At 35.6% G+C, this 21,383-nt stretch overlaps 2 protein-coding genes and 1 long non-coding RNA gene across 6 annotated transcripts; all 3 read left to right on the forward strand.

The window, feature by feature from the left end:
* The first annotated feature begins 1,885 nt into the window (after window positions 1-1,885).
* On the forward strand, window positions 1,886-6,558 carry LOC145128470 (disease resistance protein RUN1-like). 4 transcript variants are annotated; one of them, XM_079063258.1, is made up of 4 exons: window positions 1,886-2,603; window positions 3,157-4,252; window positions 5,001-5,254; window positions 6,516-6,558. In XM_079063258.1, exons 1-3 carry the CDS (start codon window positions 2,110-2,112, stop codon window positions 5,208-5,210), a joined length of 1,800 nt encoding a protein of 599 aa, XP_078919384.1. In that variant the 5' UTR covers window positions 1,886-2,109; the 3' UTR covers window positions 5,211-5,254; window positions 6,516-6,558. The 4 variants fall into 4 exon arrangements, with proteins under 4 accessions (XP_078919384.1, XP_078919383.1, XP_078919385.1 ...); XM_079063257.1 differs by lacking the exon at window positions 6,516-6,558 and having other exon boundaries at window positions 5,001-5,559; XM_079063259.1 differs by lacking the exon at window positions 6,516-6,558 and having other exon boundaries at window positions 4,982-5,130.
* LOC145130563 (protein FAR1-RELATED SEQUENCE 5-like) lies at window positions 6,132-7,520 on the forward strand. Its single transcript, XM_079065341.1, has 3 exons — window positions 6,132-6,235; window positions 6,472-6,611; window positions 6,688-7,520. Exons 1-3 carry the CDS (start codon window positions 6,132-6,134, stop codon window positions 7,518-7,520), a joined length of 1,077 nt encoding a protein of 358 aa, XP_078921467.1.
* A 6,934-nt stretch (window positions 7,521-14,454) lies between these two features.
* LOC145128473 (uncharacterized) lies at window positions 14,455-15,816 on the forward strand. Its single transcript, XR_013716928.1, has 2 exons — window positions 14,455-14,732; window positions 15,101-15,816. It is a non-coding gene; the product is annotated as an uncharacterized LOC145128473 (long non-coding RNA).
* Window positions 15,817-21,383: the final 5,567 nt, after the last annotated feature.

The raw sequence follows: 21,383 nt of genomic DNA on the forward strand, positions 1-21,383 counted from the left end.
CTGGTGAAGTGGTTGGTCTTACTGATAGGGTTTTAAAATTGATTTCCCGACGGTGGAGAAGGAGAAGGAGAAGCGACAACACATGATGATGATGACGATGATGACGGATGAAAAGGGTCGATGAAGAAAATTGATCAGTTAGTCTATTTGTTCCATATTCAATCTCTGCATTCCTTCTCTTTCTTTTCTTTCTACAATTGTAACAGCCATACACATATCATTCGTTTCGTCAATCGATTTCGGGCTTGAATATGGAACAAATAGAGAAGACAGAGAGAAATGGTGAAATCGATCTACAGGGGTGGTGGGAAGCGGTGAAATCGATTTAGGGCTAATGTTCTATATTTATCATTGCTTCTTGCGTGATATAAGGAATTGTTGTTGATCTATCATAATTAACTATGCAAAGATTACTATAATACCCTTAAATGATTTATTTAATGATTTATTTTTTCCTAATTTCCTATTGGTGCATTCATGCACACAATAGTTGCTAGAAACATTTGAACCTAGCTCTCTCTCTCTCTCTCTATATATATATATATATATATATATATATATATATATATATATATATATATATATATATTCTAGGGTTTATGTAAAATATAGCTTGGATATTTATAAAATTACAAGTGATTGTGGTTGAAATTTTTGGGAGATGATTATTTATATTTTTTTGTATTTCCAACAATATGCTGGATACATAATATTTTGGTCTGTAAATTTGATTTTAGTTTAGTAAAGCTATACTCTTTTAGAGATTCTTAGACTGGTTGGGTTTTCCTTGGGGTACCCAATTGTGAGACTAACATTAAATAAAATGTATACTAGTCTTTGTTTCAAGCATGATATTCAAAGCATGCATCTTATGCACTTCTTCTTGAAAATATAGAGCTAAAATCTTTATTCGCACATAATGGGATAACTAGAAGAAACCAGATATCGTGCCTATGCTCAGGAAGTTTGGTTACAAGTACAAGTTTTTTTTTTTTTTTTTTAGTTCTTTCTTCCTTGCCCTTTGAGTTAATTATTGATTCTCAAGCTAAGTAAAAGAATCCAGGCTGTATGTTTCATATATCTAAATCTAATCACATCTATGTCTTTGAATTATATTGTGAGTACTTGTAATTTAGTTCGAAAACTGTTTACAGAAAAATGAAAATATAAAATTAAAAATCACAAAGTTAGGCGTTGAACATGTCAAAACAAGTTTTCACAGGAAAATGTAAATTAGTGACAATTATTTGAGCTTTTTAATTACAAAAGATGGAAAATCATAATTTATATAATTTATATGTTTGTTTATGTTCCTTGACAAAGTGATGGCACATATATTTGAAAATAAATGTATTTCTATTTCATGTAGAAAATGTCAACCAACCAATAAAAAAATGATAAAAAGAATCCGCTGTCTAAACATCAAAAATACGGAATTCAGCTCAGCTATAACTGTATTTTCTTTAAAATTAGAACTAATCAATTAAAAAAGATAAGAAGAATTCAATGTCTAAACTTCAAAGATATGTAAATACAACTCAGCTGATAGCTATATTATCTTTAAAAAGTCTACCATTCTTTAAAAATAAAGAGAAAAGAAATCCAGCATCTAAACTTAAAAAATGGAAAAAAAAAAACTCAACTTATAGTTGTATATTCTCTAAAAAGTTAACTTTTTATAAAGACAATCCAATGTCTAAAGTTTAAAAATATTGAATACAGTTCTGTTGATAGCTGCACTTTTTTTTAAAAAGTCAACCAACTAATAAAAAAGAAAAGATATAAAAGAATCCAGTATGTAAACTTCAAAAATATGAAATATAACTGGGCTGGTAGCTGGTAATTATTTAGTTTATTATGTAGGTAACAAATTCTTCGCCAGGTCCAATGATTTTGTAGAATTTCATTAGAGTAACATGTTTATAGTACTTCTTGTAAAACATTATTTTTGCTACTTCTTTGATCATTTTGGGAAAAAGAATATACCACATCTCCTCCCCTTGCTGCCGCCTATTACTGCAGCCCAGTCTCATCATCTCTTTATATTTATTTACTCCATTTCACTTCATTGTGGTGCTTAAGTTACATACACTCTATCCTAACACATCCATGGCATCTTCATCACCATCTTCTCCTTCTGCTCTAGCTTTTTCTTCTCAATCATGGAAATATGATGTCTTTCTTAGCTTTAGAGGAGAAGACACTCGCAAGACTTTTGTGGATCATCTCTACTCTGCTCTTCAACAACAAGGGATCTACACTTACAAGGACAATGAAACACTTCCTCGAGGGGAATTGATTGGTCCATCCCTTGTAAAGGCTATAGAAGAATCTCAAGTTGCTGTCATCATATTCTCTGAAAACTATGCAGATTCTTCATGGTGCTTAGATGAACTTGTACATATCATGGAATGCAAGGATCAGCGATGCCAAATCGTTATACCCATATTTTATGGCATGAAGCCCTCTGAATTGAGAAAACAAAAACGGAAGTACAGAGAAGCATTTCTCAAACATGAGCTGGAGCACAAGACCAAGGTTGAATCTTGGAGAAAAGCACTTCTGGATGCAAGTAACATTTCTGGGTGGGACATTGTCAACAGGTAATTTTCTTCAATAGTTTTACACATTTTATGCTAAAGACATGTGTGGTCTACAAGACATTTATACTTGTACCTTAAAAGCTTTTTATATATATAAATGTCTTAATTATTCTTGATGATGTTGCCGATAAACAGAGGCTTTGACTAGATCACATGATCATTTTGGTAAGTTAAAAGATATCTCTTGTACATGTGATGGCAACCAGAGTTATGTAGCATTACACGAAGTTTATATGATCTATAGTATTATGGATAAGCTCAAAATAAGATATGATATACTTCATTGAGTTCTAATTCTAATCATGTCCTTAATTAATGCCTCACTTCAAGTTAGAAGGGCAAATCCATCTTGCTTTACTTTTTGCGAGTAGAAGCTAATTGATGTTGCCCAAGAAAATTGTTTCCAACAACTTGTGATACTAACTTTACAAGTTCTATTTGCATGTGAAATATAAAGGGTAATTAGGACTTTTTTTCCCTAGTTTAAAGAGCATGAAACAAATCACCTCTTTTGTGAGCATGTTTTAATCATCCTTGTATATCAAATGTATAGGCATGAATCAGAGTTTATCAAAGAAATTGTCAGCAAAATTTCTAAGATGTTGCATCCACTAATTTCAAGGGTGAATGGAAACCTAGTTGGAATAGAGGCTCGCGTGAAATATTTGACATCAAAGTTACAAATTGGGTCAGGTGGTGTGCTCATGATCGGAATATGGGGTGTTGGGGGTGGTGGCAAAACTACACTCGCATCTTCTATTTATGATGAAATCTCTAGGGAGTTTGATGGTTGCCGCTTTGTTGAAAATGTTCGAGAGGAATCAAGCAAGTATGGTTTGAAAAGATTGCAAGAAGACATACTTTCGGGTATTTTGAAACAAAGTGTCGTGCTAGGGAGGGTAGAGGAAGGAAAGTACATGATAAAAGTTAGGTTAGGCTGTAGAAAGGTCTTGATTGTTCTTGATGATGTTGATCAACTTGACCAACTGGAAGCGTTCGCTGGATCACACTATTGGTTCGGTGAAGGAAGCCGGATAATAATTACGATAAGAGATGAGCATTTATTAATTGCTCACAGGGTAGACGTTATACAAAATATTAGTTTGTTAAGTGATGATGAGGCTATTCAGCTTTTTTGCAAGCATGCACCCCGGGATAAGATACCTATGGACGATTATGGAGTTCTTTCAAAAGAGGTGGTTCGGTATGCTGATGGGCTCCCATTACCACTTAAGGTTCTTGGTTGTTTTCTATGTGACAAAGACATAAATGAGTGGAGGAGTGCTTTGGTTAGATTGAAAGAAATCCCACATGATAAGATTCTGGAAAAGCTAAAAATCAGCTATTATGGACTTACAGGGGTTGAGCAAAAGTTGTTCCTAGATATTGCATGTTTTTTTAGGTGGGAGAAGAAAGATAGGGCTATGGAGATGCTTGATGCTTGTGGTTTTCATCCCGTTATAGGAGTAAAGGTGTTGGTGCAGAAGACTCTCATAACTATTTCGAATGGAATGTTTGATATGCATGATCTGGTGCAAGAAATGGCACACCACATTGTTAGAGGGGAACACCCTGGTAATCCAGAAAAATATAGTAGAGTTTGGAAGGAGGAAGATGTTGTAAACCTATGTGTTATGGACGCAACAACGGTAATGTTAAAGCTAGCTTCTCATGATATATATATATATATATATATATATATATATATATATATATATATATATATATATAAGTGAATATACCCTTAAGGGTATTAGGTACCCAAACTCACAATACTACGTCTTTTAGTATCATATATATATATATATATATATATATATATATATATATATATATATATATATATATTGTAATTGTTCAATGTTCTTATAATTCAACTTCTAACTTGATTTACTTCCAAGATTTTTATAAATTTCATATTTATTTTTCTCTTACATAATTTTCATTTTCAACCATAATATATATAGCCTAGTGGGTGTTCGGCAAAAAGATGTGATGTAAGAGGAAGATAATAGAGAAAATTCGAAAATCTTGAAAGCAAATCAACTTATGGGTTGAAGTTTAAGAACATTATAATGAATATATCAAACAAAATGACGGATTATAGTGGGTTTGGGTATCTAAGCTTATAAATCCTTAAGAGTATACACTTTTCCCATATATATATATATATATATATATATATATATATATATATATATATATATATATATATATATAGGGATGAGTTATATTGAGAACACTAAAAGGTTAAGAAACGCGAGAACAAATGTGGGCCAATCGTTTCATAAGGGTCAAAAATAGGAAAGTGTATACTTACGTGAACAGTAATTAGGCAACATAAACATAACATAAACGTATTTAATAACACGTAACAGACTTTTTCCATGATTGAAGCCAGAAGGAAGGAAGAACGTTAATTGGATAAAAGTTATTGAAACCATATTCGTTATTGCTGCAATCCATAATGCCGGCATCAAACGTGTAATCAAAATCTGCAAAATATTACATCAATACTGTTGTCGTCATCTGGAATCAAATTACGATTCGTTGATTGAATTCGGCTGCGATGAAGCACACCGGATGTGGGGATTGTTATGGCTATGAAAGTTACTTCAATTCACTGATCGATATTGTTGATGAAGGTGAAGGTACATGTGCTTGATTTCAGAAATTAGTATTTGAATGTAATCATATTGTGAAACGAAAAATGACTGTTAGTTTCTGCTAAAACGAAATAGAGCTGTTCAATTCGATGGAATTGATTTATGCTGATGAATTATACAGATGTGAAGTATATGTATAGTACCAGTAAAAGCAGTATCGATTGAGTTAGATGTTGTATGGGAATTAGATGCTGTAATATGATAATCATAGCTGAATAGGTTGATTAACACTTAGACCCTTATTCAATGATGATTATATGGTGTTGTACGTACATATATAATTTACCAGTGACAAGTATATACTTGTTATTCCATTAATTTGTGTAATCTTGATTATATATGAATCATTGCTTGAGTTATGGAATTATGTTGTTTTACGTTGAAACATATTTCAATAGGTGTGTAATCACTAATGATTTAATATAGTTGTTATGGAATTGTGGGTATCTATAAATGTTGTTGTAGTCACAAATGATTTAATGTAGTTGTAATCAAAAATGAATTATTCATTGATCTCAATGCAACCTCAAATATACACAAATTGAGTTCAAATCAAATCAACTATTTTCAATCATGAATGAAACAACATCATTTGTAGATACCCCTTTTCCATCACAACTACATTAAATCATTTGTGGGTACAATCCTATTCAAATATGTTGCATAGTCTTGTTTATCAGGCAAAACAGTTATGTTTATTTCAATTTTAGACTTTTTATTCCATTAAGTTGCATATTCGTGGTTATATGTGAATCATTGCTTATTTTAAGGGAGTATGTGGTTTTAGGTTGAAACAGTTATGAATAGCTGTGAAATCATAAATGATTTAGTGTATTTGGGATGGAAGATGGGGTATTTATAAATGTTATTGTTTCAATCATCATTGAACACAATTGTTGTTTATGGAATTATGTGGGATTATGTTGAAACATTGTTGAATATGGTTGCAGTCACAAATGATTTAACGTATTTGTGATTGTACTGGGGTATCTATAAGTGTTAGTGTTTCAATATACAATTTAATTGATTTGAATTCCATTTGTTGTGTATTCGTACTTGTATTGAAATCATTGAAGAGTATATGTTGAGACCATCATTAATGTTTGCAGCTATTTATTATGCAACACAAATTTTTTATGTCATGGAATTTGATATTCAACAGTGGTTGTTAATGTTTAATAAATAATATAACAAAATGGTAGTGTTATAAGGTCAATATTTGATATATTTTGTTGTGGTGGAACAGATAACGCTACACAAGAAGTTGAAGGTGGCTACGAAGATACATATGATGAAAATGAGAGTGACAATGAATCAGGTCAAAGTCTTGATGATTGTGATGGTAATGAAATCTGGTTAGTGTTTAAAAAAAGTATTATTTTTTATAAATATAAGTTGGTTGGAACTGTTTGGATCAGGTACGGAATCTGATGAAAATGAAAGTGTCAACCATAGCATTCTATATTCACCTGGTGGATCTAATAAGCTGTGGAAACCTAGTGTCGCGAAAGAATTTATGCCTGATGATGAGGTTACATTCGAATCACTAACAGATGCAATCAATATGTATAGAAAATATGCAGAACATGCTGGGTTTGATGTTCGGTTGAACACAACTACAAGGTTTCGGCATGACAAATCAATAAAGATAAAGTATGTTGTTTGCAATCGCGCTGGGAAAATACCAGATAGAAGCGTGGATACAATGGATACAAATAATGGTGGAAGGAAACATAGGAATTCAAACTTTATTGTAACGGATTGTAGAGCATTGATAAAGTTTGAACGTGTTAGTGTTGGAACAAATGAGTTTCAAATTAGAGAGTTTCAAGAGCTGCACAACCACCCTCTTTATACCACAGAAGAGCGCAGACATTCAAAAAAAGCTAGGAAATTAAATTATGAAGACAAGGAGTTTATTATACGCGCAGCAACAGCAAACGTGGGTGCAACAAAGGCGTATAAACTTCGTGCTGCGTTAAAAGGTGGATATGAGTGTGTTGGTCCGGAAGAGAGTGATTACAAAAATTTTAGGAAACAATTGGGTAACATTATAGACAACAAGGATGCGCAATTGGTAGTGAATAAAATGAATGAGAGGAAAACATTTTATCCAGATTATTCTTTTGAGTATAAATGTGTCGATAGCGTGTTAAATGCTATGTTATGGGCTGATGAAACAGATAAGGTATTCTACAAGGAGTTTGGAGATGTGATATCTTTTGACGCTACCTTTCGAACAAATAAGTAAGTGTTATGCTGCGTTTTATTTGGGTTGATGTGTATTCTGGATTAATTTGTTTGTACAATGTCATTAATGATGACAAATATTATTATTTAGGTATGGAATGGTATTTGTCCCTTTTACAGCTATTGATAATCACAAAAGATCTGTTACTGTTGGTGCTGTTGGTGCTGGCCTACTTAGTAATGAGAAAATAGAGTCTTATTGTTGGTTGCTTGAAGCTTTTTTAAAAGCTCATGGAAAAGAACCAACATTGGTGTTAACAGACCAGGATCCAGCGATTCTGCAGGCAGTTGAGGCTGTATTCCCAAACGCCAAGCATAGACTATGCTTATGGCATATAACGAAAAAACTACAGGCGAAGGTATGTTGTATGGGTAATTGAATTACATCAGGTGAATATGTAATGAGATTTGAATTTTGTTGAGGAAAGTACATTTATTTGTTAAAATATATGTGTAATTTGAAGTTTAAAATGGATGTGTATCAGGTTAGCGGGGATGTTTTGAAAAACACGGATTTCAGAAAACGCTTCAACAAACTAGTATGGAATATATATATATGGATCCCATTGAGTTTGAAACATCGTGGAAGTCATTGATGAAGAATCACAATCTGCAAGATAAACGATGGTTTAAAAACATGTATCGTAGGAGGACTTCATGGATACCCACTTATTTTAAGGACATGCCAATGCATGGACTGATGAAAACAACTTCCAGGTCTGAAAGTGCGAATTCATTCTTTAATAAGTACTCGCATCATGGGAATTTCCTTTTGTATTTCATGGTGAACTATGACACGGCAATTGGAAAACAACGTAACACACAACGTCGTCTTGATAATGAAACTAAGAGAACCAGGCATAAATTTGGGATGGGCACAGGATTAGAGCAACATGCAGCGAAAGTGTATACAAATACAGTTTTTGCAGAAGTTCGAAAGGAGATATACAAAGGAGCATGGAATTGTTCAATTGATAGTGTAGAAAATATGAACGGGTGGCAGGTAGTAATGATTACACATTTGGACAAAAGAAGACAAGTGAAAACAATGTAAGGTCCCGAAAAGGATCTTTACCAATGATCAAGCAACAAACAATCACAATAGAAGAAGAAGAAGAAAAGAAATCGAGCTTGCACACGTTTGTATTCAGAAAAACGTCAGGTACAACTCGATGGAATGATCTGTAAACACTATGGCATCAACAACCCACACATAGACCTACACCTCCACTATATATACAAGACTGGACCGCAAACTGGGTTTACGGCCGTAAACACACTTCCTGGCCGTAAACACATAAACAACCCAAAAAATGCATTAATGACTCATACTGAACTAATACAATGAAAGCCTAGACCAAACCATTAACTGGACCCTTCAATCTCCCCCTTGGTTTGGTGCTAGCTTGGACTCAGCTTTTGTCGACCACCAGCACATCAGATTTTCCCATGGCTCCGTTCCACATCTCTTTCTCGATAATCTCAGCAACCATCGAAGTGTACTCCTTTGCAACGGGCTCAAAAATGTCTTCGGCCACCTTGATCTGATGAATGGAGAGCTGATGTATGTCCCACTTACCAAATTGAAGCAAATCCCTCTTGTCATACAAGAGGATACAATCTTCTTTAAGCTTGATGACAACAGCAGCTGTGGATTCATTAAACACCCAATATTGCATGGATGCGAGAGAACCATCTGGATAATTTTGAAGGACGGGAATCTGCTTAACTTGAGCAGTAGCGGGCCACATCACTGACCGAAGTGGCTGACTTGTTTTGGGATCAATGACGCTAGGGTAAATCTTGACGATTGACTCGACAGTCTTCATTGAAGGGAAGCCCTTGGCCACTTGATCTTCTAAAAATGTTTTGAACTGAGTCGCCCTGGGATTGTTTGATGGATTTGAGAAGGGAGCATTTGACAGCTCAATAAGATCGACCTTAGTAAAAGAATGAAAATCGTGAGCATCTTTGTACATTTCAGTATTGCCGCTCTTTCTTCTAACCATCCACATATTCATGGTGTCATGGAATCCCCACGAAACGATTCCTGACCTGTCACCATAAACGTCTCTGAAATGATGTTCTCCCATCTCCGTAAATGTGATCTTTGGTTGATCCCAAGGGGCATGATGATCTGCGCTCCTTTTGAATAGAAATTGACCCTTTTCAGCTGACTTGGCCAACTTAGCGCGTTTCAATGCCATTATACTCGGAGCCTGAGCCGGTTCCTTTTCAAAACGGTTAACCTCGGTGGTCGTCCTAGTAGGTTGTGGAACTATGAGAGTATCTTGATCAGGAAGATAGATCTTTGGCTCATCAACAGATGACTTGAATTTATCGCCAAAATCTTCTTCCAGCTTCTTCTTAAGATCGTAGTAGCTGGCGGTCAACAAGCCGAAATGCGTCTGAAGATCAGTAATTTGCTTCGACTTCAGAGCTTTATCTTCCATAAGTTCGGCGACTTTTCTGTCTGCAGGTCCGCAACCTTGATATCCAACTCTATATTTTTCTGATCCAAATCAATATTTTTCTGATTCAGAGCATCAATCTCCTTCTGAAGTCCAAGTATTGAAGGATTCTCTTCTCCTGAGCTGCCACCCCCAATAGAAATTCCTTTGCCACGTGAGGGAGGCGTTGTGAATTGTTTTTCGGCCAAATGCCTTGCTAGCCTCAAAGAAGCAGCATCATGCTCTGGCCTAGGAGGAGAGAAATCTGTGGGGAAAGAAGAGCCACCAGCTTCAAAGAAGGTACTAGGACCTTCACTGACAGGTTCAGATGAAACGATAACAGGAGTTGTTGTTGGTGGAGTTGTAAAACTTTGAGGTACACCCGAATCAGGAATTCCCTGTCTAGGGTCAAGGCTTCGTCTTTTTGTTGGAGGTTGAGAGGCTTGTGTAGTTGGGTGATCACTTTCCAATGGCTCAGATGTAGGTAAAACAACATCAAGGGGAGGAATCCCTGACACTGTCACCATATGAATTGCTATTTCCACCGTTGGATTGGTAGGAGGAGGCGTGGCTTCGAGAACGTCTTCATTTTCCCTTATCTCCGTTGCTGGATGAGCAACTTCATTGATATTGTCAAGCAGCGTGTTGAGGTTTACACCGGTCATGAAATCTTCATTACTACCGAAGTTGATAGGGATCTCATCGTCATTGAAACCGGTAAGATCAAGGTCTTCATACAACTCGGATTCTGTTCTACCCCTTGGAGACTCCTCATCATAATTACTTTGAATGTGAACAGATGTCAGCTCATGTTCTTCAGCTACTTGAGCATGAATAGCAGGAGTTTCTTCTTCTTCAGCACGATCGGACACAGTGATAACATCATCTTCCAAAATGACTCTCTCGGAGGAGGTAGGCTCAGATGACACCTTGTCAGACATTCCATGAGATTCGGAAGATTCATTTATCTCAGCAAATTTTCCGAATTTCACAAGAGGATGTAATCCTTGGAAGACGACTTTGCCCTTTCGATTCTGGTTAATGAGACCAATCATGTGTGGGCCTAGTGACTTTATATCCAGCTTGTCTCCTTCTTTGACCATCTCAGGAAATTGAGCGTCAATAAACATCTGAATAAACCTAGGGTACAACAAGAATGCATCTCTGGTCTCCCGGCTTATAGCGTTGATGTTTACCAAGAACTCATCCAATATGAACTTTGAGAAGTTGAATTTGATGCCAGCAGCCAGTGAAACAATTGCCCCTGTGTTCCTGAGCGAGATTTCATCAGCACCTGATCTCCTGCCCGAGATACAGCTCACGAACACATGTGCCAAGAATCTCCAGTAGGGTGGTAGAAGCTTTTTCACCGTGGGAGGGTAGATGCCTTCATACCCCATCTTCTTGAGAATCTTTTGTACATCATCAATCCCAATTTCAGTAGGAAAATCGGGTTGATCATTGATCAACAATGTTTCTCTGATGAACTGCTCAGTGATCTTGATCTTGCATCCTTTCACAATAGCCTCAATGGAAACTGCTCATTTGTCTGATTTCATCTTAGCAGTCTGCCAGAACTCCTTCACATTTTTCTGATAGATGACTGGATTCACAGTGATGGCAAAGGCCAGACAGCATTCTCTCAGTCTGTATATCATTGACCTGAAATCTCCATGAGCAGTAGGAGGGTTATCCAACACAATTGCCAGGTTATGCATGTCAGCAAACTTAAGACTTGCCATTGATCTGCACTAAACCAGGCCAAGTAAGAAAACAAAGTATTTAAACAATTAAATCCTTAAGTTTTCTTAATTAATCAATTTTATTTTGGCCTTAAAAATATTTTGATCAAAAATTTGAGTTTACGGTCAAACATGGTCAAAATTGAGTTTACGGTACAGATTGAGTTTACGGTCAATATTGGTCAAACTTGAGTTTACGGTCCAAACTGGGTTTACGGCCGTAAACCCATTGCAGTGGTCACCTGACCGTAAACTGAGTTTACGGTCGTAAACTCAAAAGGAGTTTATGGTCGTAACCATCCAGACCGTAATCCCAGACTGTTTACGGTCGTAAGCTCAAACCGTAAACCCTCCCCAAACCGTAAACGCCGACGATCAGTAAAACCTAGATTAATCCTCCAGTTTTAGTCGAATCGATGAACAAAACACATATCCTCAGTCGGTTTTAACATACCTTCGATGTGGACAAACTGATTTTGCAGAATCTCACAAAAATTTTTCGAGGATGAGAGAGAGTAGAGAGAGTTTGCGGCTGTAAAGGGAGAAATGGGAGGTGGAAAGGGTTTACAGCAGTAAACTCCTCCTTTTATACCTCCCTTGACTTTTACCTGTCTCCCACGCAGTGTAAGGCACAGTCCAAATCCCGATTAAATTTTCAAACATAAAACCTTTTGAGGATATTAAAATAAAAGTAAAATTAAAATTAAACTAAAAATAAAATAAACTAATTTCTAAAATTTAAGAATTAAAAGATTTAAAAATTAAAATTTTGACAATTATAAAAATAAAATAAAATAAAAATAAAAATAAAAATAAAAATAAAATAAGAATAAACACAGACAAAATTTATCTCAAAATTCACTGAAAATTATCTTGTGATACTGGGATCAAAGTTGTTAGACATCCTTAATCCACTTGTCGGTACCTTTTATCTTCACGTCTTTGTCTGGTCGATCGCCGATATTGTGGTCCACTTAAACACGAAAAATTGTGACAGAATTAGGACAAACCATTAGTTACAAGACAGAGTGATCCTAAGTTCCTAGATAATATTTCTTAAGGACCATTCAGCTGACGACGACCAGGGATATTGTTGTCCACCTAAATTGAGCAGCGAGATCTATAGACAATCTGTAAGTGTTCAATTTTAAATGTACTAGAACATGGTTCCCACTTCCTGATATGCTCCAGTAATCAAGGACTTCCAGAATACTCCTTACATCGGGTGAGCAGACAATTATTGAGAGAGAAGATAGATTTAGAATGCATATGCTATACACCCAGGTCGGATCTCTTCCAATCACGCAGAGAGTGAAACGTATGACTAACTGAAATTTTAGAGGGATTGAGAAAAAGAATGATGCATATACTGTGTACCAGGTCGGATTGTGAGTCACACAAAGGAGACAGTATATGGCTAACAGATAGAAAGAATTGCATAGATAGAGGATGCAGAGAAATAGAGCTGCATATGTTACAGTCCAGGTCGGATCTCTCGATCACGCAAAGGAAGCAACATATGACTAACATACAGATAGAGAGAAAACAATTTTCTACAGACCTAATTTATCGGAATTCACCAGTCACCCCATCAATACCGGAATTAAGGACAAAATCCGCACATCGAGGAAAAGTTAATCCACGGTTCCAAGTACAGGTTCTTTAATGTGACCAGTATATTCCCATATATATCTCCCTGCTCAACCTATCCAAGCGTCGTATTGTCAGGCTAAACGGATCTAACTAGGTCAATATTTGTCAAGTCTATGAATTCCTTAAGTTCAACTCTGCCTAGGCATGTCCATTTAGAATCTTTCGTGCCTACCAACGCATCAAACCCAGAGCATAGACAATTCAATTTTGGGTACATTACGCAGACTCAGATTGCCTGTTATCACTTGATAATATCACTTCCCAGATATGTTCATGTCAGTGGTGAGAGTTGTGAACCGCTGCAGCTGAGCCTCAAGAGTCTCTCCTGGAATGTAGTTGAACATGTTGAACTTTTGTCTCAACATGTCCTGGCGACTCTCCTTCATATCTTCATTGCCCTCATATACCTCAATTAGGGCTTCCCACAAATCCTTAGCTGAAGTATACTCTTGGAAACCTTGAGCAATATCAGGAGATAATGCTATGGTTAGAGTGGCTAAAGCCCTTTCCTGCTCTTCAACTTTCTCAAATTCCTCATCTGTGTAGTTTTCAACAGTCTTGTCAATCACTTGGCCTCCAACTGTCATAGTGATTCTAACAGGGCCTCTAAGAATGCTTCTCCAGACTTTGAAATCCTTCATTTTAATATATTTTTCAATTCTGTACTTCCACTCAGGAAAACCATCAGCAGACATTAATCTTGGAATACGCGTAGTAGTGCCCATGACAGTATCAAGTTCATGAAAATGATTTTGACTTTGAGATTCCATTTGAAATTAAAGCAAATTAAAGTCACAAAAGAGTTTACGGTTGATGATGATAAGATTACAACCGTAAACTGTGTTTACGGTTGAAGAGTTTACGACCGTAAACTTGGTTTACGGTTGAGCTGTTTACGACCGTAAACTGGGTTTACGGTTGAGGTGTTTACGACCGTAAACTAGGTTTACGGTTGATGTGTTTACGGTTTGTATGTTTACGGTTTAAGCGTTTACGGTTATTGAAGCTTAGTTTACGGTTGTTGAAGATTCACAGTTTACGGTTGTTCAAGTTCTTGAGTTTACAACCGTAAACATGGTTTACGGTTGGCAGTAAACTCCCAGAAGGTCTTCAAAAACATGGTTTTTTGCAGTAGATTCAGTTCCTTTAACCACGAAAACACTAAAACCAATCTCAAATGATAAGAATGTCAAGTTAAGCAGCCCAAATCTCGATTGAATGAAGCTTTGACACCGGTTCTTGCTCTGATACCAATTGTAAGGTCCCGAAAAGGATCTTTACCAATGATCAAGCAACAAACAATCACAATAGAAGAAGAAGAAGAAAAGAAATCGAGCTTGCACATGTTTGTATTCAGAAAAACGTCAGGTACAACTCGATGGAATGATCTATAAACACTATGGCATCAACAACCGACACATAGACCTACACCTCTACTATATATACAAGACTGGACCGCAAACTGGGTTTACGGCCGTAAACGTGTTTACGGCCGTAAACACACTTCCTGACCGTAAACACATAAACAACCCAAAAAATGCATTAACGACTCATACTGAACTAATACAATGAAAGCCTAGACCAAACCATTAACTGGACCCTTCAAACAAAGTGTAAGGTTAGTTCCTAAAATTCAAATGATTGTAAAAGCATCAGTAATGTTTATACGAATCTAAACAAATAAATATGTTTTTTAAAAAAATGTGTCTAAAGTATGAATTAAAATTTTGATGTAGGTGGAACTGAAGTTGCCAGAAAAGGAAATAAATTATACATGCGAACTCTTCAAGCGAATGGGTATTTTGTGTCGACATGTGTTTGCAGTTCTGAAGAATAATCACATTGAGGAGATACCCGAGCAATATATTCTACGGAGGTGGAGAAGGGATATTATTTCTAGCCATTTGTGGGTCAGTAAGAATGGGCTTGCTGAAATGGAAGATGAAACTTTTAAATTGTTAACCGAAGCATATAGTAACATGGAGTACTGTCTGGAGCGTCTTCAGAATGATAAGGAAAAATTAAAAGATTTTGTGAAGACAACACGTGCGATGAGGAGGGTGTTTGAGCAAGATCCGGTTAATACTATTGCTTTTGATGATAGTGATGAAGTTGTGTTTAGGCTATTTGGGGTTAGTATTCCAGAACAAATTGAAGTTAATATCTCACCAGTGATACATAACAAAGGGAGTGGGACTAAGAAACAGATGGTTAGTGCAGCGGAAAGGGCAGCTGCATCTTCAAAAAGTGGTTCACGAAAGTGCACAGGATGCAACTTATATGTGAATCATAATTGGAGGACTTGCAAAGTAAGAATTGCGCGTGAGAAATCCAATTGTAGTTAGAATATTTGTTAGTGTACTGATGGTTTTGTTTATCATTAATAATTTGTTGACTTATGTTTGCACATTTGCATTTGGGTTTTTTTAAATTGAATAACATCATTTTGTTTTGTTTGTTGATTTTGTTTTTTGTATCAGATAATTTTTTGATGCAATGTATTCGAGATAGTATGATGATGATGATGTTTGTGATGATTGTATACAGCCATGGTATTTACGTAGATGGTGATGGGTGTGTTGATTATGTACGTCTATCATGTATGATCATATGTTTTGATGCTTGTAAGATTTGTTTTGTTTTTTGTATGTTAGTTTGTAGAATGGTGGAGGTCTGTATGGTTTATTGGAGTAAAATGAAAAAGGAAAAGGCTATGCAGGGTACATGTGTATTGATGTGTAAATTGGGTAGGCACATCATTTATGATTGATAATTACAAAATTAAGTGGGGTTGTTAGTAATTAAGTAAAATTATATAAATTAATAACAATTTCGATTAACAATAACCACAAGAGACATTCATGTAAGATTAACAATAACCATAAGAGACATTCATGTAAGATTAACAGTTTCGATTAACAATAACCACAAGAGACATTCATGTAAGATTTAGAAACTACATTTTAATATAATATGTAGACAATAGGGAGGTACATAATCAAAAAACAAAATAGTGACATGTTTGCTGCATTGAGCCATCTACATAATAGAGTAAAAGTAAATAGCATATTATTCTTTCCAGAAGGTAAACAAAAAAGTCTTATTAACCCAACATTCTTTAACCAAATTCGATCAGCCTGGCATGTATCCTGGTTGCAACATCCTTCAATAGTTGATTTCGATTAGATGCAGTCAGCTTTTGGAATTCTGCTACCTGATGAAGGATTGAATCCTTCAGCAGGTTGTAGTCTGAATTTAATATTTTGCAAAGATAGATGACCCGTAGTCTAGATAATTGATTGTCCTGTGCAAGCGACTCTGACTTGAATCCAGTTTTGAAATCTCTAATGTTTCCACCCATGAACGTCTCCATGTGACGCATAGTAAAAATACCACAGTCAGTGGTATTGTTTACTGTTGACCAAGTTAGTTGGGGTATTTGTCGTGGGACATGTGAAAAGGCTTTAGCGTTTGGATGGTGAACAGACCGCAAGTATTGAGTCATGTATGAATGCTCGAAATGATATAGGATTGTATGTTAAAAATAATTGATTTATATATATAAAAAATGGCAATCTGTATTAGTATATTACAATGATATCTGGTAGAAGACCATATGTGTGTTGGGTGTCGTCATCTCTTTTGATGTTGTCAATGATCCAAAAGGCTGGTTGTTGAAAGTCGAGTACGACAAGGAAAATATGAAAATCACGGACGACTGGCAGGAATAGCTGAAACAAATACCAAGAATATGATTTAAAATAATTAAGTGTTGGTATTGTGAATGCACTCACTAAAGCTTACATCAAGATCTAATAAATAATAAAAAACAATCTGCTTATATGAAATGTGGGTATATAAGCATACTAATTGCACATCGCGGAGTGTTGCATCAAAATCGTCAATGGATAGGCTCAAATTTTCATAAAAAAATTTCAGACGATCTTCCTCTGTCAACACAGTATTTTCGAGATACAAACTCTGTGAATAAAATAAATGATGTAATTACAGCGGTAGTTAACAATGTTTGTGAGTAGTGTAATATGAAGATGAAATTGAAGGTGTAATGTGAGAATGTGGAAGTCATGTATGTGCAAAACTTAGAAGATTATATTATGACATTGTTAATGAATGCTAATGATTATTAATATTGTACCGTTAACGTGGTAGTGGCGAATAGTCTATGAGGAAATAAATTGGAACGCAAGTCTTCATCGAAATTTAACAGATGGCTCCAGCAATCTAGTACGTGTCCAAAAAGTTCACATTTGGGGAAAAAGCTTTCCATGTGAAAGCGTTCAGCAGCTACACCAGCACAAGTCCGGAAAAGTTCGTCACTGCATAGAATAACATGTGAAAACTTAAATAATCTTTGTAAAAAAAAAAATTTGTTCTATCCGTTATGTATAAATTTGTATATACCTTGGATGACCTTGTGTTGAGAAAACCCATTTAGATAGGTCCTTCTGAGCACGTGATATACGTTTAGTTATGTCAACTGCCCGTACAATGAACGGGGAACGTAGTTTAAGGGGCTTATTTCTTGGCCTTAACTCTCTTGCACGGACAACACCGTAATCACTGTGAATAGGAACAATTGATAATGGAAGAGGACTTGGACATTGGTCTTTTGGAGTTTTCATGATATCTTTCAGTGGTGAATTGCTAATGATATCAGCAAACTCCTGTGTCATCCCGATGCTCCAGTTTGGAAAGGGTGAATTGTGGAACGATTTAACAGAATTTTCTGCCATTTGACAGGACCTGGTAATTTGTTCTGCGTTGTCTAACCACCATTGGGATAAAGGCCCGACACTGTCTGCATGAGTAGAACTGCCACCTCCATATTTCATGGATTCTTCATTAAGGAAAATTCTGAGCTTAACTTGCCATTCGTAGAAATCACAAACCGGAGGATGCCTTTCGATTGCGTCTACAAGTTTTGAGTGCAACAAATGATTATCCTCAACTAGCTTGTTGAACATACTTTCAATGGTGGAAAGGTATTCCTGAAAACATTATGAGTGATTAGTAATATGTGGTAAATATGAAAAAATGATGCGGAAATTTTCTAACCTCAACTGATCCATTCGCCGAGTTGACATTTTCGGCATTGTCATCGTGTGGTATGTAAGGATCCTGAAGTTCACCAGAACCAATTCCACCATTTCTGATTTCATACTCCTCATGTAAGTGCATGGTCTCCACATCGCAGAAACATATAGCAGGTCTTCCACAATCAATCGTAACCGCATCACATGAAACATGCTCCAGGTATATAAGCTTATATGTTAAAAAAAAGATGATTAAATCGTTAGTGATCAAGGAGTTGTCAATAAGTCATTAAGGATGTAATATTGTAATCATAAATGACTAAGACAATAATAAATAAGTAGAATTAATGTAGTAAGTTAGGTTGTAGGATAGGTACCGTCAATAGGACAATATGTCCAACATAGTAAGATGTATCGCTCATAGAATTCCATGCATGTTTTGTATTTTTCAAACACTCTAACACGTATGAACACCAATCTATGTCGCTTAAATCTAAATCCTCTGAAACCCTTGAAAGCATTGATACATCACATGTGCCCATGCTCTTGGATTGTCCAAGGGTGTTACAAATGAGAACCAAAAAATTGACTTTAAACAATAACCCAACATCTTTTAATCTCTAAATCGCCGTTTGTACGCCTTTGGGCCTAATATCATTTTCTGACTTGAACTGTGCAGACCACAAATCAACAGTTTTGTCTTCAGCGGGTCTGAACTTTAGTGAATTGATATTGATATTTCCCAGAGGGAGACCCAACATGTCATGTATCAATTGCCTAGTGATTGGTATCTCACCCCGCTCGACATTCAGTACCATGCGTTCAGGGTCAAAGTTGTTGACCGCATAGTACCCAATTCGTGATGCCGACCCATCTACTTTTATATTTAAAAGGGGACCAAATCCAATGGATGATAAATACTCCTTCTGTCCATTCGTCAGACCGTGCATTGTGGAGAATAATATTTTTGGTGACGTACGAATATGTATTCGCCTTGGTTGTGTTGGAATACCCACAGGAACTCCCTTCTTTGATTTTCTGTTCTCCAGTTTCTTGACTTTAACTTTTGCCTTAAATGCTTGAGGGTTGGCCACATCTGCTCTAGCTTTCTTTTCCTGATGTTGCACAACTTTGTATGTTACAAGTGGAGATGATTTCCTCTTATTTTGGTTGATGAATGGGTTTGGGTCTTCAAAATCTGATTCATCATGTGATGGCTGCTATTTCTCTTTAGACGTAAACAACATTTTTCTAATATCTGTGTCTTTTTTGGTGGAAAATACAATACAACAGTCAAACAACAGTAAATAAGATGAATGAATTATACTAGCAATTTAAAAAAGACAGAGTTAATGAGCTACCTGATTTTGTGTAACCATGCACGGGTGAATGGGAATTGGAATCTGGATCAAATTTCTGCTTTGAACGATTTTCATAAAGCACTTGAACAGAAACACTACGTCTGGAATGTTGACCTTGTATTGATAGTGAGGCATAATCAAAAAACATGAAGAATACGCTTTTTAGTGTGATAACTAATTTTAAAAAAAAACCTTCTTTGTGAATTGGTTTGACAGTTGAAACAGGTTTGGATTTTGACCTTTGAGTCATAACTCCAGCTTTAGCAATGGTTGGTATGGGGGTAATCCTGATAGAATCAGATGCATCTACATCGATATCTATTATTATTGGGTTTGAGGGATCATTCTTGTATTTCATTAGTGAGTATGTGTTTTTGATACGCTCACTCTTCATGCGTCCTATTGTAGTTCATACATGATAACAAAATTATAAGTCTAATCTTACTGTTAACTACCCCAACAAACATAATGCAAATTGACACATATGAATAAAACAGAAATAACATAGAATTATATGGAATCTAGGGTGAATAAATGTAGGGAAAACGATTTAACATGTAACACATAAGCATGATATTAGGGCAAATAATAGCATACATGATAACAAAGACATAAGGCTAATCTTACTGTTAACTACACAAATTAACATAATGCAAATTGAAACATTTTAATAAAACAAAAATAACCTACATGTAAATGGAATCTATGGTTAATCAATATAATTCAAGCACTTTAGCAGGTAACACATAAGTGTGGGATAAGGGCTAATAAGACCCGTGGCAATATTTACCTAATCAAACCATCTGCATTCTAAACTCATCTGAATTGATGAGTTGTAGTTGAATTTAACAACAATTTCATGCCAGTAACATCATTCATGCTTTTGCAAATCGATTAATTTGATTAAAAAAAAAGGCTAACAGTGAACATATAGAGGAGAAAATAGGTCATAATCTTCCATGAACCGTTTGACAAAATCAAAAGCATACATTGCAAACTCATATAAAAAATTGTATAGAAAGTATACAAAATTGAGCTACATGATTAAAAAAGAAAAAGAAAATGTAAACATTGAACGTGAAAGGAACTTACCTCTTGTGCGATTCCCGACTGCATACACTCCTTCAAATTCGACCTCCATAAACTTTTATATCGACGATCTTCAACGACAATACGCAAGTAATCTTGAAGAATCCCAATGTTCAAGCTTCACATCGTGTCGCATATCATCGAATCGCAAAAAACACGGGATTATTGATAGGTAATGTGAAGTAAACTGATGTAGATGGATCCCCCAATTCCAACTTAAAGATTCTTGCAAATCATCGGAGAATCAAAGAAAATTATGTCCTTGAAACTGTACTGTAACTTATGAAAGTAGAAGGGAATAATACGGATGAAGGAGGTAAGACGGATATTTTGGGGATGAAGAAGGTAGGTACCATTAATTGGGATATGTGTTATCAGTCTAATTAAAAGTAACAGATACCCTAATTTAATATTGCATAAATAAGAAATACCCTAATTTAATATTGCATAAATTAAGGGAATAAACGTATTTTAACCTTTTACACTTTAAGGACATAATTTTGAAAAATTAACAA

This window comes from Lactuca virosa, chromosome 8 (assembly GCF_052849685.1).
Source record: "Lactuca virosa cultivar CGN04683 chromosome 8, Lactuca_virosa_CGN04683_v6, whole genome shotgun sequence".
NCBI classification, from domain to species: Eukaryota; Viridiplantae; Streptophyta; class Magnoliopsida; order Asterales; family Asteraceae; genus Lactuca; species Lactuca virosa.

Bases quoted from the DNA above. Each gene is read 5' to 3' on its own strand.
- LOC145130563 (XM_079065341.1), top strand. From the start codon at position 6,132: ATGTTATTGTTTCAATCATCATTGAACACAATTGTTGTTTATGGAATT. The intron at 6,236-6,471 runs GTATTTGTGATT...ACAAAATGGTAG, and splicing joins GCAGTCACAAATGATTTAAC to TGTTATAAGGTCAATATTTG. The intron at 6,612-6,687 runs GTAATGAAATCT...TGTTTGGATCAG, and splicing joins AAGTCTTGATGATTGTGATG to GTACGGAATCTGATGAAAAT.
- LOC145128470 (XM_079063258.1), top strand. From the start codon at position 2,110: ATGGCATCTTCATCACCATCTTCTCCTTCTGCTCTAGCTTTTTCTTCT. The intron at 2,604-3,156 runs GTAATTTTCTTC...TCAAATGTATAG, and splicing joins GGGTGGGACATTGTCAACAG to GCATGAATCAGAGTTTATCA. The intron at 4,253-5,000 runs GTAATGTTAAAG...CCATGATTGAAG, and splicing joins GTGTTATGGACGCAACAACG to CCAGAAGGAAGGAAGAACGT.